The sequence below is a fragment of the Corvus cornix genome, chromosome 4A, assembly GCF_000738735.6.
Source record: "Corvus cornix cornix isolate S_Up_H32 chromosome 4A, ASM73873v5, whole genome shotgun sequence".
Classification (NCBI taxonomy): domain Eukaryota; kingdom Metazoa; phylum Chordata; class Aves; order Passeriformes; family Corvidae; genus Corvus; species Corvus cornix.
Genome location: NC_047058.1, coordinates 9,735,301 through 9,752,933, shown reverse-complemented (window position 1 = coordinate 9,752,933; position 17,633 = coordinate 9,735,301). Strand labels below are relative to the sequence as shown.

General features: G+C 42.9%; 2 protein-coding genes across 3 annotated transcripts; one reads left to right on the top strand and one right to left on the bottom strand.

Annotated features, from left to right (window-relative positions):
* Positions 1–3,085: 3,085 nt before the first annotated feature.
* C1GALT1C1 (C1GALT1 specific chaperone 1) lies at positions 3,086–4,973 on the top strand. Of its 2 annotated transcripts, none has more exons than XM_039572322.1 (2): positions 3,086–3,136; positions 3,580–4,973. In XM_039572322.1, the coding sequence occupies exon 2, from the start codon at positions 3,585–3,587 to the stop codon at positions 4,539–4,541; it is 957 nt and encodes a 318-aa protein (XP_039428256.1). In that variant the 5' UTR covers positions 3,086–3,136; positions 3,580–3,584; the 3' UTR covers positions 4,542–4,973. The 2 variants fall into 2 exon arrangements, with proteins under 2 accessions (XP_039428256.1, XP_039428257.1); XM_039572323.1 differs by lacking the exon at positions 3,086–3,136 and adding an exon at positions 3,268–3,461.
* A 1,634-nt stretch (positions 4,974–6,607) lies between these two features.
* MCTS1 (MCTS1 re-initiation and release factor) lies at positions 6,608–14,467 on the bottom strand. The gene is made up of 6 exons (XM_039572324.1): positions 14,332–14,467; positions 13,580–13,732; positions 12,770–12,867; positions 11,565–11,698; positions 10,455–10,522; positions 6,608–7,689 (listed from the first exon to the last, which is right to left on the bottom strand). The coding sequence occupies exons 1-6, from the start codon at positions 14,340–14,342 to the stop codon at positions 7,608–7,610; spliced, it is 546 nt and encodes a 181-aa protein (XP_039428258.1). The 5' UTR covers positions 14,343–14,467; the 3' UTR covers positions 6,608–7,607.
* Between the last annotated feature and the right edge of the window lie 3,166 nt (positions 14,468–17,633).

Below are 17,633 nucleotides of genomic sequence, written 5' to 3'. Positions count from 1 at the left end.
GGACACTCATTTTTGATCATTAACAAGCAGTGCCTGTAAAAGATGACAACTCATGTGTCAGCTGAAACATTTCACATTAATTGGAACAAGGTTCCTATCAAATATATTTTGATAATAGCCAATCTCTCAAGGATATTTTGCGCCACACAGTGAGAACATAATGTTTGACATCTTTCCTTGGAGGCAAGAAAGAGAGCCAGAAGGCAAATGCAGCTAGCTACAGCCAGTGAAGAAAGACAAGCAGAAAATAGCAGAGAAACAGTTCTGTCTGTGGAGACAAGCAACAAACCATGGAGCTTATCGGCTCTGTCAGCAGTGTACGTCCTGACACAGGTCTGTAGGTTCGAAAGGCTGCCGTTGTTCCAGAGGGTGGCAGAGACAGACACTGCAAAGGATCAGTAGAAGTAGGGGATAAAGATGCAGCTACGAACATCTCCATGGACAGCGAGTCAGTACTCAAAGCTGAAATCTGGCAATATTATGAATACATGAGTATGAATACATGAATATATCTGGCAATATATGAATACATGAGTGCATGTTTTAATACAAAACTAATGCAAAGCCATTTGCAGTGATCTTGGAGGAGTCAGTTCTCCTGGTTCATTCCTACCATGTGACTGAGCATTTCCCTTGACTTTCCTCACTTAACTTCCATCTTAGGGCTGGCCCTTTCTTGGTTACAAGATTTGGTCAGTTCCCAGGTGATGGCAGAATGACTTCAAATACTTATCCCCTGAAGATCTTAATAACAGTTTCTTGTAGTAATTTGAGATGGATAGTTTACATGAGTACATGTGTGTCTAAATGAGCTACAAAATACTTAACAATCACTGTTGTGAGACCTTATGCATTACGATGCCATTTTAGTCTTTTAACACCAAGCAACAATTTCAGAAGCCAGAGAGTCTCTCTGGGTTTATAGCATGCTTTACATACTGCTTAGACTTTCTCTTCATTGATCTGCTGCTGGATAAAAGCAATGTTGAAAAGACATTAAAGCAACAGTCAAGATCTGTAGCTACATTAGTCATTCTGTCAGAGACCTGAAAAGAACCTCACAGAAGTTAAGCAGGAAAACAATTTGTTGAAGCATCAGCTGAAGCAGTGAGTCGCAACTCATTCAAATCTCTCTGAAGTACATGATCAAGCAACTGCTGAAGCCCTGAAAGCCACAAATGATTTTACAAACAGGAGATACTAAAACAAGCTTTGAACTCACCTCCAGTCTCTGGTATGTAATAACAATCTGACTGTCCACATATTTATTCCTTTAAAGCAGTCGGGTGGGAAAATAACAGGATGAATGATATTCCCCTAGTGCAGCAACAGAACTACCCATACAAGCTGACAGTACTCTTCCATCACTGTGTGTAACTGGCATTTCGTTCCACTGAATGGAGCCATTTTGGACATGCACTGACCCAACCAAAGTAATTATTTTGTAACATTTTTAACTGAACTTCAACCAGTGGTTCCCCAGGGTCCAGAAGAGCTAAGCAATCAATGGTCTTACAGGTCTTTTTGCCAAATATAACATTGTTGAGCCTTGAAATCTACAGTATAGCCAGGAGCCTAAAAAAAACCCAAAAGTTACTGAATAACTGAGGCATCTGAGGCACCCAGACAGATGCCATAAAATCCAGAGCACCTCAGTTGTAAATTGACTAATATAAAACCAGCTAAATCCATCCAACCAGGACATACCTTACAATACAGGGAAAACCTATATAGGACTTTATCCTAATCACTGTGTTGGCCTAAGGGTACAGTTTCATCAGCTAATAAAGAGACAAAACATGTAAAACTTTTTTTTTTTTCCAAGAGGCAGGTAGAAAAAGGGAGCAAATTGTTGTTCTATGATGCTCCTTCAAATTAGGTGTCAACTCCAAGTTCTTGAGAGGTGATATGTAGAAAGAGATTCTGTCAATCTGGAGATGAGAACAATTATCACTGAAGGAAAGAAAAAGTTATATTAGTTGAAAATACTGGTTTTCATTTATTCTAGTTTAGCTAACTTTGTGTGTGTTGTGCTCTCTGCCAGGGAGGCAGGGGAACAAGTGAAATGCACCATGCTCCAAGCCCAGTCTATTGCATTGGTTAGGAAATTTATGGCAGTATATCCAGGATTTGACCCTGGATGTACTCAAGATATTGATATATTTGATATATATTTGACCCTCGATATACTTGGATATATTTTATTTGATCCTAGATTCGGTTTCAGGCCAGTTCTGCCTTTCCTTTACTATTCTGTCCCCATTCGTATACCTTCTCATTTAAAAACAGAGTTTGTGCTGAAAACTTGAACTTTTCTTGCAAGATACAGGTTGAGATGCAGATTGAGCCCAAGGTGAGGCCTGAACTGCCAACCTTTGGGATAAGGGCACAAAGATGGGTGATGCAAGCCAGGTGAATGGAAACAAGAGACAATAGCAGGAGCTGGGAACTGCCGACCTTTTTTGGTAACAAAGGAGACGAAGACGGGTGCCAGTGAGGTGGGTGGACAAAGAGAAGGGGACAGTAGCAGAGGACTGAGGAGGGAGAGTGAGACTTGTGGGACGGGACACTGTGAGGGGATAAAAGCCATGGGGTTCCTTAGTTGGGAGCCTCCTCGGAGGCACTAGCTCGAGCTGTTTCTGTGTTGCTGTGCCGGAATAAATCCCTTTAGGGGACGAAACATCTGAGACTCAGCTATGGGAAACCTGGGATAGAACCGGAGAGGAAACCTGGTCTGACTGTGTGAGTGGGGTGTGTGGGGAGCCAAGCGAGGGACCCGTCGTGTCACTGGAGCTGCCGTGAAGAGGCTTCTATCCCCGCAGTGACTGTCTCTGGCGGTGGCAGCATGACTGGCAAGGGTCTCGTGAACGGTCAGACTGGGTAGGTTCTTTGACAACTGCGCTGGCACAGCAGGGCATCCCCGCGGCTATCCCCGCAGCCCTCTGAGAGCGGCTCAGGACCGGCGCGGAGGCACCGGGGTCCCCTGACGGGAGCCCGCGGGGCCGGCGGGGCCGTGAGGGTGGCGGGGCCGCGCGCTCGCCGCCAGGCGGCGCCCCCGACCCACCGAGCGCGCGGAGCCCGGCGCGGCCGCGCGGCACTTCCGGCGGTGCAGGAAGGGGCGGTGCGCGTGACTGCGGTGAGCGGCGGCTCCGCCGGGCTCCGCGGCTCGGGGAGCTCGGGGATCTGCGGCGGCACCGAGCGCCGGGGAGCGGGGCAGGCAGGGTCTGGGCTCCGGGAGGGCTCCCCGGGAAACGCCGCCGCGCGCGAGCCGCGATGTGGCCGCGTCAGCGCCCGAGCCGGTCCCGCGGCCTCTCGGTGCTGCGGGCGAGGAGGCGGCGGGGCCGGGGCCGTGTGGTCACAGCGGCGGAGAGGGGCCGGGGCACAAGGCTCGTGTCGTATCGTTGCCGTGAGCCGCGACCGAGAACCTGGGTGTTGCCACCGCTTTCACCAGCCTTGTCCTGGTGCGGGAGATCAGGGAACTGCATCTGGCTTTAGAATTTTAGGACTGCATTAGAACCATACGGAACCCGCGGTAGTGCACTTATTCCTTTAAGTTCTTACAGTGCGTCTCTTCTCTAGGAAAAATGATTTCTGAAAGCAGCTCCTTCGTGAAGGGGGTGGTGCTTGGAGGAGCCTTCTGCATGTTGGTTACGCTCCTCGGACACATTAAGGTGGGCCACGGGACCAAAGCACATCACCACGAGCATCATCACATCCAGGCTCCCAACAAGGAAGATGTCTTAAACCTTTCAGAAGGTGAACGTGTGGAGTTTAGTAAAAGCATCCGTGTTTATTGTATCATCCTTGTCAAACCAAAAGATCTGGGGCACTGGGCTGCAGCAAGGGAGACTTGGAGCAAGCACTGCGACAAGGCTGAATTCTACAGCTCAGAAAATGTCAAAGTGTTCGATTCTGTAGCCCTCAACACAAATGATATGTGGGTGATGATGCGAAAAGCTTACAAGATAACATACGAACATTATAAGGATGAATTCAGCTGGTTCTTCCTTGCATATCCAACAACATTTGCTATAATTGAAAATCTCAAGTATTTCTTACTGAAAAAAGACCCTTCACAGCCTTTTTACATAGGCCACACTGTGAAATCTGGTGACCTTGAGTATGTAGATGGCGAGGGAGGAATCGTCTTAAGCGTTGAGTCACTAAGACGACTCGCCCATGTTCTTGAAGACCCTGACAAGTGTCCAGAGCAGGGAGGTATGATTTGGAAACTCGCAGAGGACAAACAGCTGGCAATCTGCCTGAAGTACACCGGCGTGTTTGCCGAAAACGCCGAAGATTCAGAAGGAAAAGACGTCTTTAACACTAAGTCCGTCGGAGCCCTCATTAAGGAGGCCATGTCCACTCACCCGCAGCAGGTGGTGGACGGCTGCTGCTCCGACATGGCCATCACCTTCAGTGGGCTGGCCCCCAACCACATGCACGTGATGATGTACGGGGTGTACAGGCTCAGGCCCTACGGCCACTCATACAGTGATGCCCTGGTCTTCCTGCCCCCACTGGGCTCGGACAATGACTGATGTGTCCTCAGGGAAGGCCTGGAACTGTGGAGTTGGCTCTTCTCACAACACACAGTTGTACTGACACATTCTGGTTCTGGTGTACAGGTTTTTTTGCACATGGAGGGTTGCTAAAGCTCTTAATTTTAAAAGTGGAAGAATAATTTTTTTCTATATCTTTTTTAGAGGAATGTTTCTGGCTTTTGACAGTGCTGGAATGAAATTATAAGAAGTTGTAATGTTTATTATAAAAGGAAATTAAGTTTATAGGGGGGGTTTGTACATGTAAATATTTATTAATGAAAACTCAAAATTAATTTTAGTCTAATCTTACAAATATATTTTTGCAAGACTTTGACTATTTCAGTTCTTCCAGGCATTTCTAGAATGTCTTTATATCTTTCTAAGATGTACCAATAAAACTGACTACAGATTCAGTCTCAAAGACTGTAACTGTAAGCTGTTTCTTTTACAGTGAACTACACAATAGCTTGAGTTTATACAGCACCTGCCACTTCACGTACAGCCTTCTAACAGTAAGGAATGAGCAGGAAGCACAATAACAAGAAATCTTTTAGGAAGTTGCAGCAGAGTAATATCAAGTGCCCTTTGGACTATTGTTTCTGAGCAGACAAAAGAAAAAGATAAATTGTATTTGAATAGGTATTAACATGGTCAGGGAGTCTGTTAGCACAAGATTAATTGCTCATTTAAAATTTCACTTCATCTATAAGCATGTTAGAATAAGGGTTCAGTATTATTTTTACTCCTGTTAGTGGGTGCTAATAGTGTTTACAAGGGAGAAGTTGGTTAGTTGTCAGTACAATTGTTCCTGGGTCACACTCCCATCCACTCACAGCATATGCAAACAAACAGCACTTCAGTATTTGCTCCATTTAGAATTCACTGACCTGACATGGGTGTTTCAAGACTTAAGGTACATCCATCTGTTACATCTAGGACTATCACAGGCTTTGTTGGTACTACGATACTCATAAAACATGGGAGCAGACTGTGTTACCTCACCTTTAACCAACCATAACACCCTACCCTGATCTGCAAGGGGGCAGGGGGGGAAGCTGGTTCAGAGCTGATGAGAATATCCACATCTTGGGTTTTAAGCATCATTTTTGACCCAGAAAGGTAGGACAACTGCTCAGACCCCCATACAAGCTCCCACAGCTCAGCTGTTTTCTGAAAGGTGGGACAAGTGCACCTTCTTGTCCTCCTGGTCAGTCAGGGCTCAGCTGACAGCAAGACAAACATCTACATGATTGCTGCCAAAACCTAGGTAAAACTTGTACTTTTGATGTTTTGCTAAACTGGTATATAAATTAGGCCTGATTTGACTTGTATCTTCTTACAGAATAATACAGCTGGGAAAACTTTTGACAAAACCAGATAAAGAAAGTAAAAAACTTTGATTTCAGTGCTTCTGATTATTAAAAACAGTTCTGACACCCCTGCAGGAACAGCAGTCATAGGAGAAAGAATGAGAGTGAACAATTCCGATGAGAAAAAACCTCATTTGTCACAGATTTGAGGTACTGTAGGACAGCAGGAGGAGGTAAGATGGAAGGGTAAAAAAGCAAACCACAAAATGCAAGATTAGCTCATTTTACACAAAAAAAAACCCCCAACACTGAAGCATAAACTGATTTCCCATAGTACTAACTAGAAATCAGTACATTTATAATGAAATCTTTAAGATGCACAGAAATGTTCACCAGCATTCTGAAGGTGTGAGGTTTGATCAGAACTTTTTCTGCAACGCTGCTTAAATTTTGTCTTCCTACATTGATAGTTTCAGATTTACCCTGTCATTTTCAGAAGTACAGTCTTGTAAATAATTTTACAGAATTTTAAAATCAGTATGTATTAGGCAATACATGTCTTAACTTGGCTTTAGATTTAGATGGAGAACACCTTGCCTACTGTCTTCTGTAAAGGTCCCAGGGTGGGGAAACCAAGCCTGCAGAACAGCATCAGGACAAGGCACTGGCACACGAAGCTACATTCTGCTGTTGTAAAATGCATGTGTTAGAATAAAGACTTGAAATATTAATAAATGCTTCCAGACACAGTTATGAGTGGTAGACCTTAAAAGTTTCTTTAATTTATTACATTATTCCATTTTTCCATAGGCATAGCTTTGGGTATGCTGAACAAATGATTGGGTTATCCAGACACACAGTGCTCCTGAACCCATTCTGTAGCTGTGCAGACGTGTGGCAGTGTGCACAAGCTGAGAGCTCTTTGAAGTTCCACCTGAAAAAGTTGCTCCTGGCTACGCTGAAAAACATGTTTTGCTATGATGCCTTTATTTAACAGTGATTTTGTTTCTGCTCCTAAAATAAGGCGGCACACAGGGAGTAGAGAGCGTCAGGCACCAGGGTGGCACACACTTCACTGGGAGTGTGCCCACCATTGCTATAACTCCACTAGAAGGAGAGCAATATCAAAGTGTTGGCAGGTAGAAATCTGAACATATGTACAGTCTTCAGATATGAGTCAGCATAAAAGAATTTCTAATCCACATATCAGTCTGAGTTCATCAATCCTATACAGATAAATGCATATTAAAAGAGAAAATCCTTAAGTAAAATGAAGTTAATGCTGTTAATAAGTTAAAAAATAATGTCAAAAAACCTGATTTCTCCACATTCAAGAAACAGGTAGACTAACAAGATGTCAATCAGAAGAAAAAATGTTTCAGAGGTTTTATAAACCATATTTATATTTCACACACACTTTATATTACTCTTTTGGAAGAGCATAAAAATGTAAACATTTCTTGGCTTTTTCCTCCTTTCCATTTGATAGTCTACTCACGGTCTATGCAGAATCTTCAGTATCTGAAGTATCTTCAGTCACTGAACTCAGGTTTAAGACAAAACAAAGTAACTGTAATAAAAAGAAATCTAGAAAACTATTGTAGCCTAACAGTACTTTTGCATTCAATTGATTTATTTAGCATAGCCACAGAACAAAATAATTTGTACATTCAGTCACATTAAAAACAAGGAATTACAAAGCAGTCCACATTTAATCTAAGTGCATTCCTTTGGAGTAACAGTTCCTGTTGTTTCACTTGTATGTCTTCATATGCCAAAGGCCATCATTTAAATAGTGGATATTTTCAATACCAATCCCTTTGTTGACCTTCTCACTGCAGGAAGAAAAACGTACAGAAGTATTAGCTAGGTTAAATAGGCGAGCACTACACAATATATTATTTCAAGTAGAAACTGCAACATTTGTCAACTGGAAGAGGTAAGCTATCAACCACAAAGTCATTATCTTCCATAGCAGGTGGACAGGAAACAGTATTTGTCATCACATGTGCCCACATTACTGACTGATAAGAGGATGATATTTGCCTTCCACATTTTTTCAACAGCTTTCCACAGTATTTTTACTACTTCTTTGTGGGACACAGTTCTTCAGACACTGCTGCTGAACTTCTGCAACACTTCTGCTACTTTGCTACTTTTCTTAATTTTACCATTTCTCTATCAAAGTAGCACAGCAGTTGTGAGCCTTCCCCTCCCAGCACAGGACGTGGTAAAAGACAACTGGAATGTGGAATCTAACAAGTTCTGGTTCCAAGTGTGCCACTGATACAATCAAATGCAGGTGAGCTGCCTCACTTCTAGTTGCAGGTCATCTACCTACTTAATAAAGAATTAAAAATGCTAAATTTATGTGCCAAGGACTTGCAGCCTATTACAGACATGCTATCCTCTAAAGTATTGACTATCTTTTCAGTCATGTCATCTTTTAAAAATTACTGGTTTGTGTCTGCATTGTATGTGGTTATTTTCCAGTAAAAAAAAAAAAAAATAGTTTTGCCACAATAAACAAGACAAATCTCTTTCTTGGTGTGAGAACAAGTTTCATTCCCCTGGGGAATATAGTTTACTCTATTTACACCAAGTGTTCTATTACTTACACAACTTGTCCAAAAGTAACCAGGAAGGAAAATGCTACTAACACAATATTAACACATTATGTGTAGTAATCACGGCAAGAGATTGAAATCCCATTGGCTAAACCAGAAAATTGTGGAACAATGTCACACAAAAAAGCAGCTAACAGGCTGCTGACAGCAGTATAATTTCATTTTCCTCTCCAGTTCATGTTGCTTCTCACACGAACAGGATATTCAGCTGCAAGGCTGCTGGTGGATTTGAAGTTGGGAATACAGGGAACCATGGTTTGCAATGGTCACAGCATATCACTGCACACTTAGAACAGGGACAGAAGTGGCTTTTCTTTCCACTTATGTTGGGGAAGATGAAACAGGAAAGCCTTATAAATATGATTGCCTGACAAAAGATTTTGGGAATATGAAAACTACAGGCAACATCGAAATGAAAGCCACTTTTGAAATACCAGGTCTTAGTTACTGAACAACTGGAAAACAATGGTATGGCCGACTGAAGGTAATCCCCTCTTGATTGAACAATACCCTCTGCTTGCAGGCAGGTCCAAGGGTCAGAGCAGACCCTACTAGCTCAGCAGAAGGGGTCCAAAGAGTAGTTTTTAGAAGTTAAGATGTAACACTCTATGGTAATATAAGAACTCTTATAGGCTGTATGTAAATGCTATAGGATTTGTATCTTGTATTAGATTGGTTAGTGACAATTAGAATATTCAGTACAGAAGATGATTTATTGTATTGTAACCAGGACTTCAGACATTCCTTACTACTTCTTCCACTCTTGCTCTGACACTCTTCTCTCTCTCTCTCTCACCCGCTTACTCTCTTGCTCTCTTGGGCCTGCTCAGAGCTGAGTCTGGCAGCTCTGAGCAGTGCCCCTATACCCACGCCTTTTACAATAAACCGCCTGTGTCCCAAGACCTGCCTATAGAGATCCCCGACCGAACCCGTCCGCCCAGAACCTACACACTTACTCTTGGAGTCTTTTGAAGCACCACAAAGAATCCTGAGGAATATAATTCCTCAACAGCTACAGCAGGTCCAAATCCAGGTTTCTGCAGTCCCAATCCATCCCTGTCCTCTAACACATTCCCACCCCTCTGCCTCGTGCTACTATTACAGCTTAGGACAGCAGTCACCCAGTACAAGAGATGATCCTGCTGAGAATTTACCACACAAAAAAGAGTGATTTGTTTTCAGCAAAACAGCTTCCTCACTGCCACAAGTCACAGATGGGGCTGGAACCAACACAGCCCAAACCTGCTGGGTGCACCTCACATCCTGCAAGATGTTAATAGAACTTAAAATGACAAAGTCATTTAGCTACCTGTAATTTAACACTATCTGAAAGCCAGGAACAACTAACATCCATTTCCATTTTCTGTATCTCTTTGCCTTCTCAAATAGTTTTCCATTTATCCCCTGAGCAAACCTCTAAATTTCACAAGAGACTCAGCTAAGTTAGTCAGCACATCAAGCAGGAATGCTGCATGTGGGTACACCCTGAAGAAAAAGAGTAGGCCACAGAGAAAAAAAACACTAGACAGGCAACCAAGCTCCAGCAGGACTTGAGTCTCTGCAGACAAAAACCTCTTCAATGTTTTCAATCTTCTCAAATCCAAATTACACCTCTTGCCTAGCCCAGGTAGTAAGTACTTGATAGAATTATTTTTTTGTTCAACAAGATCTTTGCGAAAGTATGATCAGAGCACTAGAAATACTGACATTCAGTAGTAGTACTAATATTTTGTGTCTTAAAATCCATATTCACATGAAAAGAACTATTTTGAATGCCAATAAAGATGGACGACATCCCCTGCCTCATCTTTCCCTGAATACCCATCAACAAAATGAAATCTTACAAAACTCCGTGCTTGAACAACACATGCTGCAACAGCAATGCAGTAACCTTGACAGTGGTGCTTATACTTCAAACTAACATAAGAATAATAACATGGGACAGGCTATACTTCAATATTTAAAACACTTACATGTCCTCAGCTGACATCTTCATTACTCCCACACATAATGCATGTTGTTTTCCCTCTGCCATTATTGCCTACAAATTACTGCTAAGGAAAACAGATTTCTTTTTGAACTATTTCAGAAGAGTAAAAGCAATATGAAGAAATTACTTCCAAAAACACTTTGAAAAGCCAGTGTTGAACTTTTAACCTTTTAGTAATTCTAGAGCTCCAGCTCTTAAAGATAAGCAAAACAATGCACTGAATTTAACAATTGAATCACAGTGTGTAGAACAAAGCATGTATTTATGAACTTGGAACAGCAATTACAGAAAAAAATCTCCCAGTGCTACACTCCATTTCTTCCTTTGTGCCTAACACAGAGATGACAGTCTCTCCCTTTCTGGAACAAAACAGCACATGTTTGTGGGGCCATTTTAGATTCCAAGGCACAGAAGAACTGAGACACCAATTTAAAAACCACAAGTACTGAAATCAGATGTGTCCTTTTCAGAGCTTAGCAACACATGATGTTAACTGCTGATCTTTTCCGATAGCATCTAACTAACAACAAAATTAGCACAGCTTGGTGTTATAAATGCCGTATTTGTTCAGAGTTCTTTTCTCAGTAATATAATGAGTGAATTATCAAACATTCCTCATTTTACATATGCTAACTTGTTAGACACATAGAGTAAGCCCTTACTGCTGTAAAGCTGATCCTAAGCATCTTCCCTAATTCCCTAGGAACAGGGGAGAATTCTTCTTTAACTAAAGGGAATACAAGATTGACTAAGGAGGCAGGGGACAAATTACACTGCACCTCATCTACTTTTACCACTCTGCATAAAATCACTAAGGAGCTCCACTTACCAATGAGATTAATGGAACAGCAGCCCACCCAACAGTACAGCAGGAATAGTTATTTGGTTTGGAACATACAGTAAGTGAAAAAATATGAACAATTTTAACCTTGCCAAGCAATATCTAAACCTCTACAGCTCCTTTCTGATTACTAGTCATTTCATGAAATCCAATTAAAATCCAAAGTAATACAGATAATGATCAACTGAGAACACAAGAACAGAAATTTAACTCATCTCACAGTAAGCAATAATTCATAGTTAAGAAGGATACAACGACAGTGTCAACAGCAGCAGGGTAAAGCTTTGCTCCAGGAGACGTCAGGCCAGGGCACATTATATTAGCTCCACTCAGGACAAATTTAATGGCACCTTTATCAACCTGCTGATGCGGGAGAATAAATGGGTCTAGGAGGGGAAAGATACAGCATTGCAATTAATACAGCACCATGACAACATGAATAGCTCATTATCAAGTCAGTTTAAATGGGGCAATAAGATATAGAGTGTGCTGCAAGGGTAGGAAGTTTGAGAAACAATTACCAGAGTTCCTGCTGGGCGGTACCACCCCAAAAGGACACAAATACTGACCCAAAAGGACACAGGTACCGTCCTCCCAGACTACATCTTTTATTTGAGAACCAAAGGTAATCCAGCACTTCAGGCAATGACTCCTGCACACTCAAAGACCCATAGACTGAGCAACAATTTTCCGCTAGGGAAAACAACCACCCAAGTGATCGTAAAACCAAGGGGTCTTAAATCCCTTCAAACTCCATGTACTCTTACAAATTACTCCAAATGAAGGAAAAACAGTTTAACATTAACAGAACAAAAAAGGCAAACACGGACAAAATTCATGAAAGCTGTCAGCTCTCCAAGCCATCCTTCAAGTGCAGACACCCTCTTGAAGTATTTCCAACACTGAGATCTGACTGAATAATGTTTTTTGGGATCCAAAACAGAGTGACACAATCAAGCAGAACAGCAAGAAAAAAAATGCAAGAGCAAATTGTAAAAAGTAAAAAGCATGCAGCATAAGTTCCTACAGGAGACAGATATACATTACATCATTAAACTCAGGAAGACGGAATATTTTTCTAGTAAGAACTTACAAGTATTCATATAACAACAAGACTTGAAAGAAAAAAGATAGGGACCAACAATAGCAAATTTGTATCTCTGTCCTAGGGGAACCTCTCAAGATTTTTTTAAAGAGCTTTGCACAGTTTCATTCTTACTTATCCAAGTTCAGATTGCTTAACATATAGAATGGACACAGTTCACACAGACATGTGAAATAGAAAATTAATAAATTCCAGTTAAGAAAGTATGCTGTATCTTTAAGACCTATTCTGGAATATACATATGCATAGAATACATGCAATGGAAGCTCTTTTTCATTTAGTTCTACAGACATCCTGTGGAATCACACTGTCACCCTTCTCTTCTCAGCACTACCACCCTCAGGAAACTTACATTTGTGAAGCAACCTTAGTGTCGGGTAAAAAATCCCTTCTCTTTGCCTGAAGAACAGCAACTCCCCATTCACAGTGAGAATTTCTATATGTTCATGACTGCAAGATTAAAAAAAAAAAATTGCAAGAGCTACTTAACCCTTCTATAATTTAAATACAATATTTTACTTTATGGAGTCTAGTCTGTCTTAGCACCTGAGAATAAAAAGTCAATTAGCAACAAAATTTAAAACTAAAAATATTATCTTTTTGTATGAGTTGTTCTTCAGCAGTGTTCTCCTGTTCACTTCTTTCCCCTTTGATAAAAAAGAAACCAACAGACAAAATACACAAACTGCATTTCTTCAGTGTTGCTTTTTGAATGCAATACAAAGAGTGAATGAGGAGAAGAACTCAGCAAAAATGTACTACCCTCTATTTAGAAAAAGAGAAGATACTCAAGATAATGTATGGAAGCCCAAAACCAATACAAAATGTTACTGACGGGAATCGAAACAATTGTGAGCTTCCATGTCCATAAAGCTGAATGCTTCCCTTCAACAACAGGCTGATCCTTGGAGAGACCCTGAATACACTGCACATTAACTACTACGCAGCATTTTTAAGTTCCTCATGCATCCTACTAGCACGTGCCTTTAAAGCACAATGAGCACATGCCAACTTTCTAGTTCGGCCATAACATGGACTATCAGCTATTAAGAAATGACAGATGCCTTTCAAAAGTGGTAGGTTTATCTACTGTACAAAGTAAATGCACAAAGGAAGCAATCCTAGCACCTTGAAAGCAAAATTTAAGAGAAAAGATACTTACCATCTTACTATTTTGACTGGGTCTTTCTTTGGCATGATTTGGTTTAGCCATGGTTCAATAACAGGAAATTGGTCTATCAGTTGATTCTTGATACCTTTAATAACTGAAGTCTTCAGCTGAATGCAGTTTGATACATTCTCCTTTTCATCAAATCTGTGAAGGCAGCGACAGTATTTTAGAAATGCACAATTTGATGCACAAAATATGGATTTCTCAGCAGCTGTCTTCAGAAATGCTTATAAATTCACTATAAAAGTTTAACAGCAGACCGACTGTCCAACTTTCAAATGCAGGATTTCATGAGGCTTAAATTTGTCCCCTGGGAACACTGGGGTGGGGGAAGGCAGGGGGTCCCCCCTTAGTAGCCTGTCTTCATCCTTAAACTTTTTGTATGGCCACAAAACACGTGTTTAGTCTTACAGATAAGCCCCGGCACACAACGCTATTTCACTGAGCGCCAAGACTACTTTGCTGGTAACACAAACACCCACAGTCCTGTTCCGATGCGAATCCTTCACCTCCACCACGTAAGTACGAACGGCGCTTTCTACCACCCGAAGTTCGGGCAAGTTAATGACTCAGCTCCACTTAACGAGCGAGTGCCCAAGGCAAAGCCGAGGGCTGCGGGCGGCGCTGCCGCGGTGCCGCTCCCGCCAGCGCAGCGCCGAGCCCGGGGCTGAGAGGGCGCCGGGCCCGCCCGGCCCCTTCCCTTTCCCCGCGCCTCCCACCACCCCCAGCCCGGCCACACTCACTTCTTGAACATCCTGCGTGCGGGGAGCGCCGGGCCGGCGGGCCAGGGCCGGCGGGCGGGCACCCACAGCCTCGGCGCTGCTCACACGCGGCTCCGGCCGGGCCGTCCCTCCCTCCGCGCCCGCCGGAAGCGCCGTTCCATCACCGCGGAACGGGCGGGGCCACCCGGCAGCACACCGTGCGGCAAGGCGGTGCCTGTGCCAGTAGCTTTGGCATCCTCTCCTGCCCACCCGCTGCTCCGTACACAACAGCGGCGTTATTAGGCTTTCACAACAACCAGGTGCCACGGCACTGTTTTCCCAGGCAATATATCGCTTTTCGGTAAAGTAAGAAGAGCAAAGTGGTAATAGCTACTGTCATCATTTAAACACAAAATACGTTTAACAGGAAAAAACACAAACATCTTCAAACTAGCAGAGCAGAAGCTATCCTCGCGCCAGCTTCAGCGCAGGACACAAGATCCTGTCAATAGCATTCTGGGGGGGGAAAAATGGGATTCTTGTCAAACAGCAGATACTGGAGCCGGCCAGGGAATCAGTCCCAAGTGGCAGTGCCACATCCTTCAAGGTGGGAAGGGAAAAGAAGAAGCCTGGCTTGCAGAGAAGATCTCGGCTGCCAGGCAGAGAGATGGATTCTGGTGGAGAGGACCATCCATAGTGTTTATTAGAATCAAATTAGGTTTTGCTTGGTGATGGCTGTAGCAATTGTGAATAGAAAACCGTAGGCAGACAGAATTTACCACACTGCTTTTTCACTCTTTGAGAAGTAGACCTGTGTTTGTTCTGTAGGCTGGTAGCTGCTATATAAACAGCCATACAGGTGACCACCCAGTTTCTTTTTAGAGTCATGGAAACGCTACCACTGGCATAAGGGGGAGGGAGAAGAGGACATGAAAGACCAGGTTATCATTATGCTAACAACGAAGTTCTTTTTTTCCATACAAAACAATTTAATCACCTTTGATACTATAACAAATACTTAAAACCTAATACTTAAAAGTTACATCAGTCAAACAAAATAAAATCAAGCTTTATATATGGTATCATTCAAATAGTCCAGTACAGTGTCAGGAACTGTACTAATACACACTAATGACTTTTTTAAAGGATAGGAATGAACACTGGCATTACATAAATAGTCAAGCATTTCACTCATGCACACCACCTTCACCTACTTTGTAGCATCACTAAAAATACTGAGTTATAATCAAGAAATCAATTTTAACTGAAACACAGTGACACTGCTCATGCCCAGATTAGAAAGTGAGAATGGGAGTTTATCACACTGACAAAGTATTCCATACATTCTGGTGCTCCTCAGAAAAACTTTCATCAAATAATACTTCACCATGCAAACAACCATGTTTTTAAAAACTGTAATGAAAAATTCATCATATTCTACCTCAAATGATAGAAACACAAGGTAAACTTCTACACTTCTTGAGAAAGACAGCACATCTCACTGAAGCCACCTGAGCCACTGGTTTCATGCCTGCCTAAAACAGCAAGATTAGGCCTGAATTTTCAAAAATTGCCTTTGCCACAAGGAACATCTTACCTCTTTACCTCTACTAGCTTAAAGCAGTTGGACCACTGGTTCCCTTCAGGGCTGAGCTAACCTTGAGTCTCATCTCAACTTCTCCATCTTCTCTTCCAAATGGTTTTTGCTGGGGTAGCTGCAGACTTCAGGGCCAGTTAACTGCTGAGCCAATCTAAACATGCTTGTACAGAGGCTCCAAGGACCTAGGCTGGACTTTGTTAACACAGCTTTGTGTTACTGTTCAGCCTCACCATCAAAAAGCTGGAGACACTTGCTCTGGTTGCAGGGTCACTTTCAAGTACCAAAAATTTAAAAGCATAGTACCTGGACAAGACAGACAAAGCAAGAGGCACATCCAGCAACTGCCATTACAACCTCTACAGCCCTGACAGAAACCACCCCTCAGGGCCACATGCTAAATAGGACTTAGGGTTTCACGCCCCATAAGTTTCCGTAGAAAAAGGCGAAAATCCATCACACCTGGCTTCTTCCCGGATCCCCAGAACTTCACCTTGTTTCCACCTGCTCTCTCATATCCAAAAGCTGAATATTCTAACTGATGGGACAAAGTCATTGACTGTTCTACCCCTGAATGATTGCACAGACAGCAACTTCAGGAAAGGGGACACTTACTCATGTCTTTTTTATAAATCAAATCCTTTCAATGAACCAAGAATGTGTAGAAATTTGGCATCTCTTACATCTCTATACCTCTTATCTAATTTGGCTTAAGTGAACATGACAGTTACTGGGAACAGAGGAAAACTTTACAGCCTACTCATGTAAGTTTTATTTCCTTAGCAAACCTGTTTATTTCTGTTACGTCTGACTTGGAATGTAATTTAGTAGCCTTGGGAACCATACAACCTGTTCTAAAGCCAGTCAAAACCAGACTGAAGATTTGTTTTTCTGGGGTTTATTTTAAACTGGAAAAAATACTTCTCTACACATCACAAGCACGATGTTCCAGGCCTCAGGAGTTGTATCATGATGACTCAGTCACAAAACATTCTCCAGAAGAGCCTCAGTAACATTACATTCCTATCTCTATGTACCACAGTTTCTGTCAAGACAAGTTAGTCTGTCTTTTCCTATCAAACATACAAGTGCCACTAGACTTCCCCTGAGGAGCTCTGCTGTCAGGCAGCCAGGTGTGCACTCTTGGCTGAAGACCATGGAGAACCTCCTGGAACAAAACCTCATCACTTGGTTTGTTACTTTTTCCACAGCCATTTCTCAACAGTGTTTGAATCCTAACATTCCTGGGGAGTTTACAGTCTCTTTGGTAACAGATCCACCAACATCAAAAAAGAGACTCTAAAGGCCTTCGACTTCTGTTCTTGCTTCCTGAAGTTACAAAAAAAAAACAAAAAAAACCAAAAGCAAACCATAGACTGTAGCCCAGTGCAAGTCCGTATGTGTTAAAATCATATCAAAAAGCTGACGCTAAGCGATTGTTTATAAATAAGTGTAAGAAAAATCATTTCCAAACCAAGCCAACAGGCCTCGGCCGCAGGCTCCGGGGGGCCGAGCTCCCGCGAACCCCGCCGCGCACCGCACTGACCGCGGCCGGAACCTGCGGCGAGCCCGAGGCGGGGACGGGCCGGGTGAGGCAAGGCGGAGCCCCAGTACGGAACCCCAGTACGGAACTCCCCGACCCCGCACTCCCGCCACGGGGGGGGGCACCGCGCCATGATCAGTTCCGGCGGGGCCGACAGCGCCAGCGGGGCTGGGGGCGGGTCCTGGGGAGGATCCCGGGGCGGTC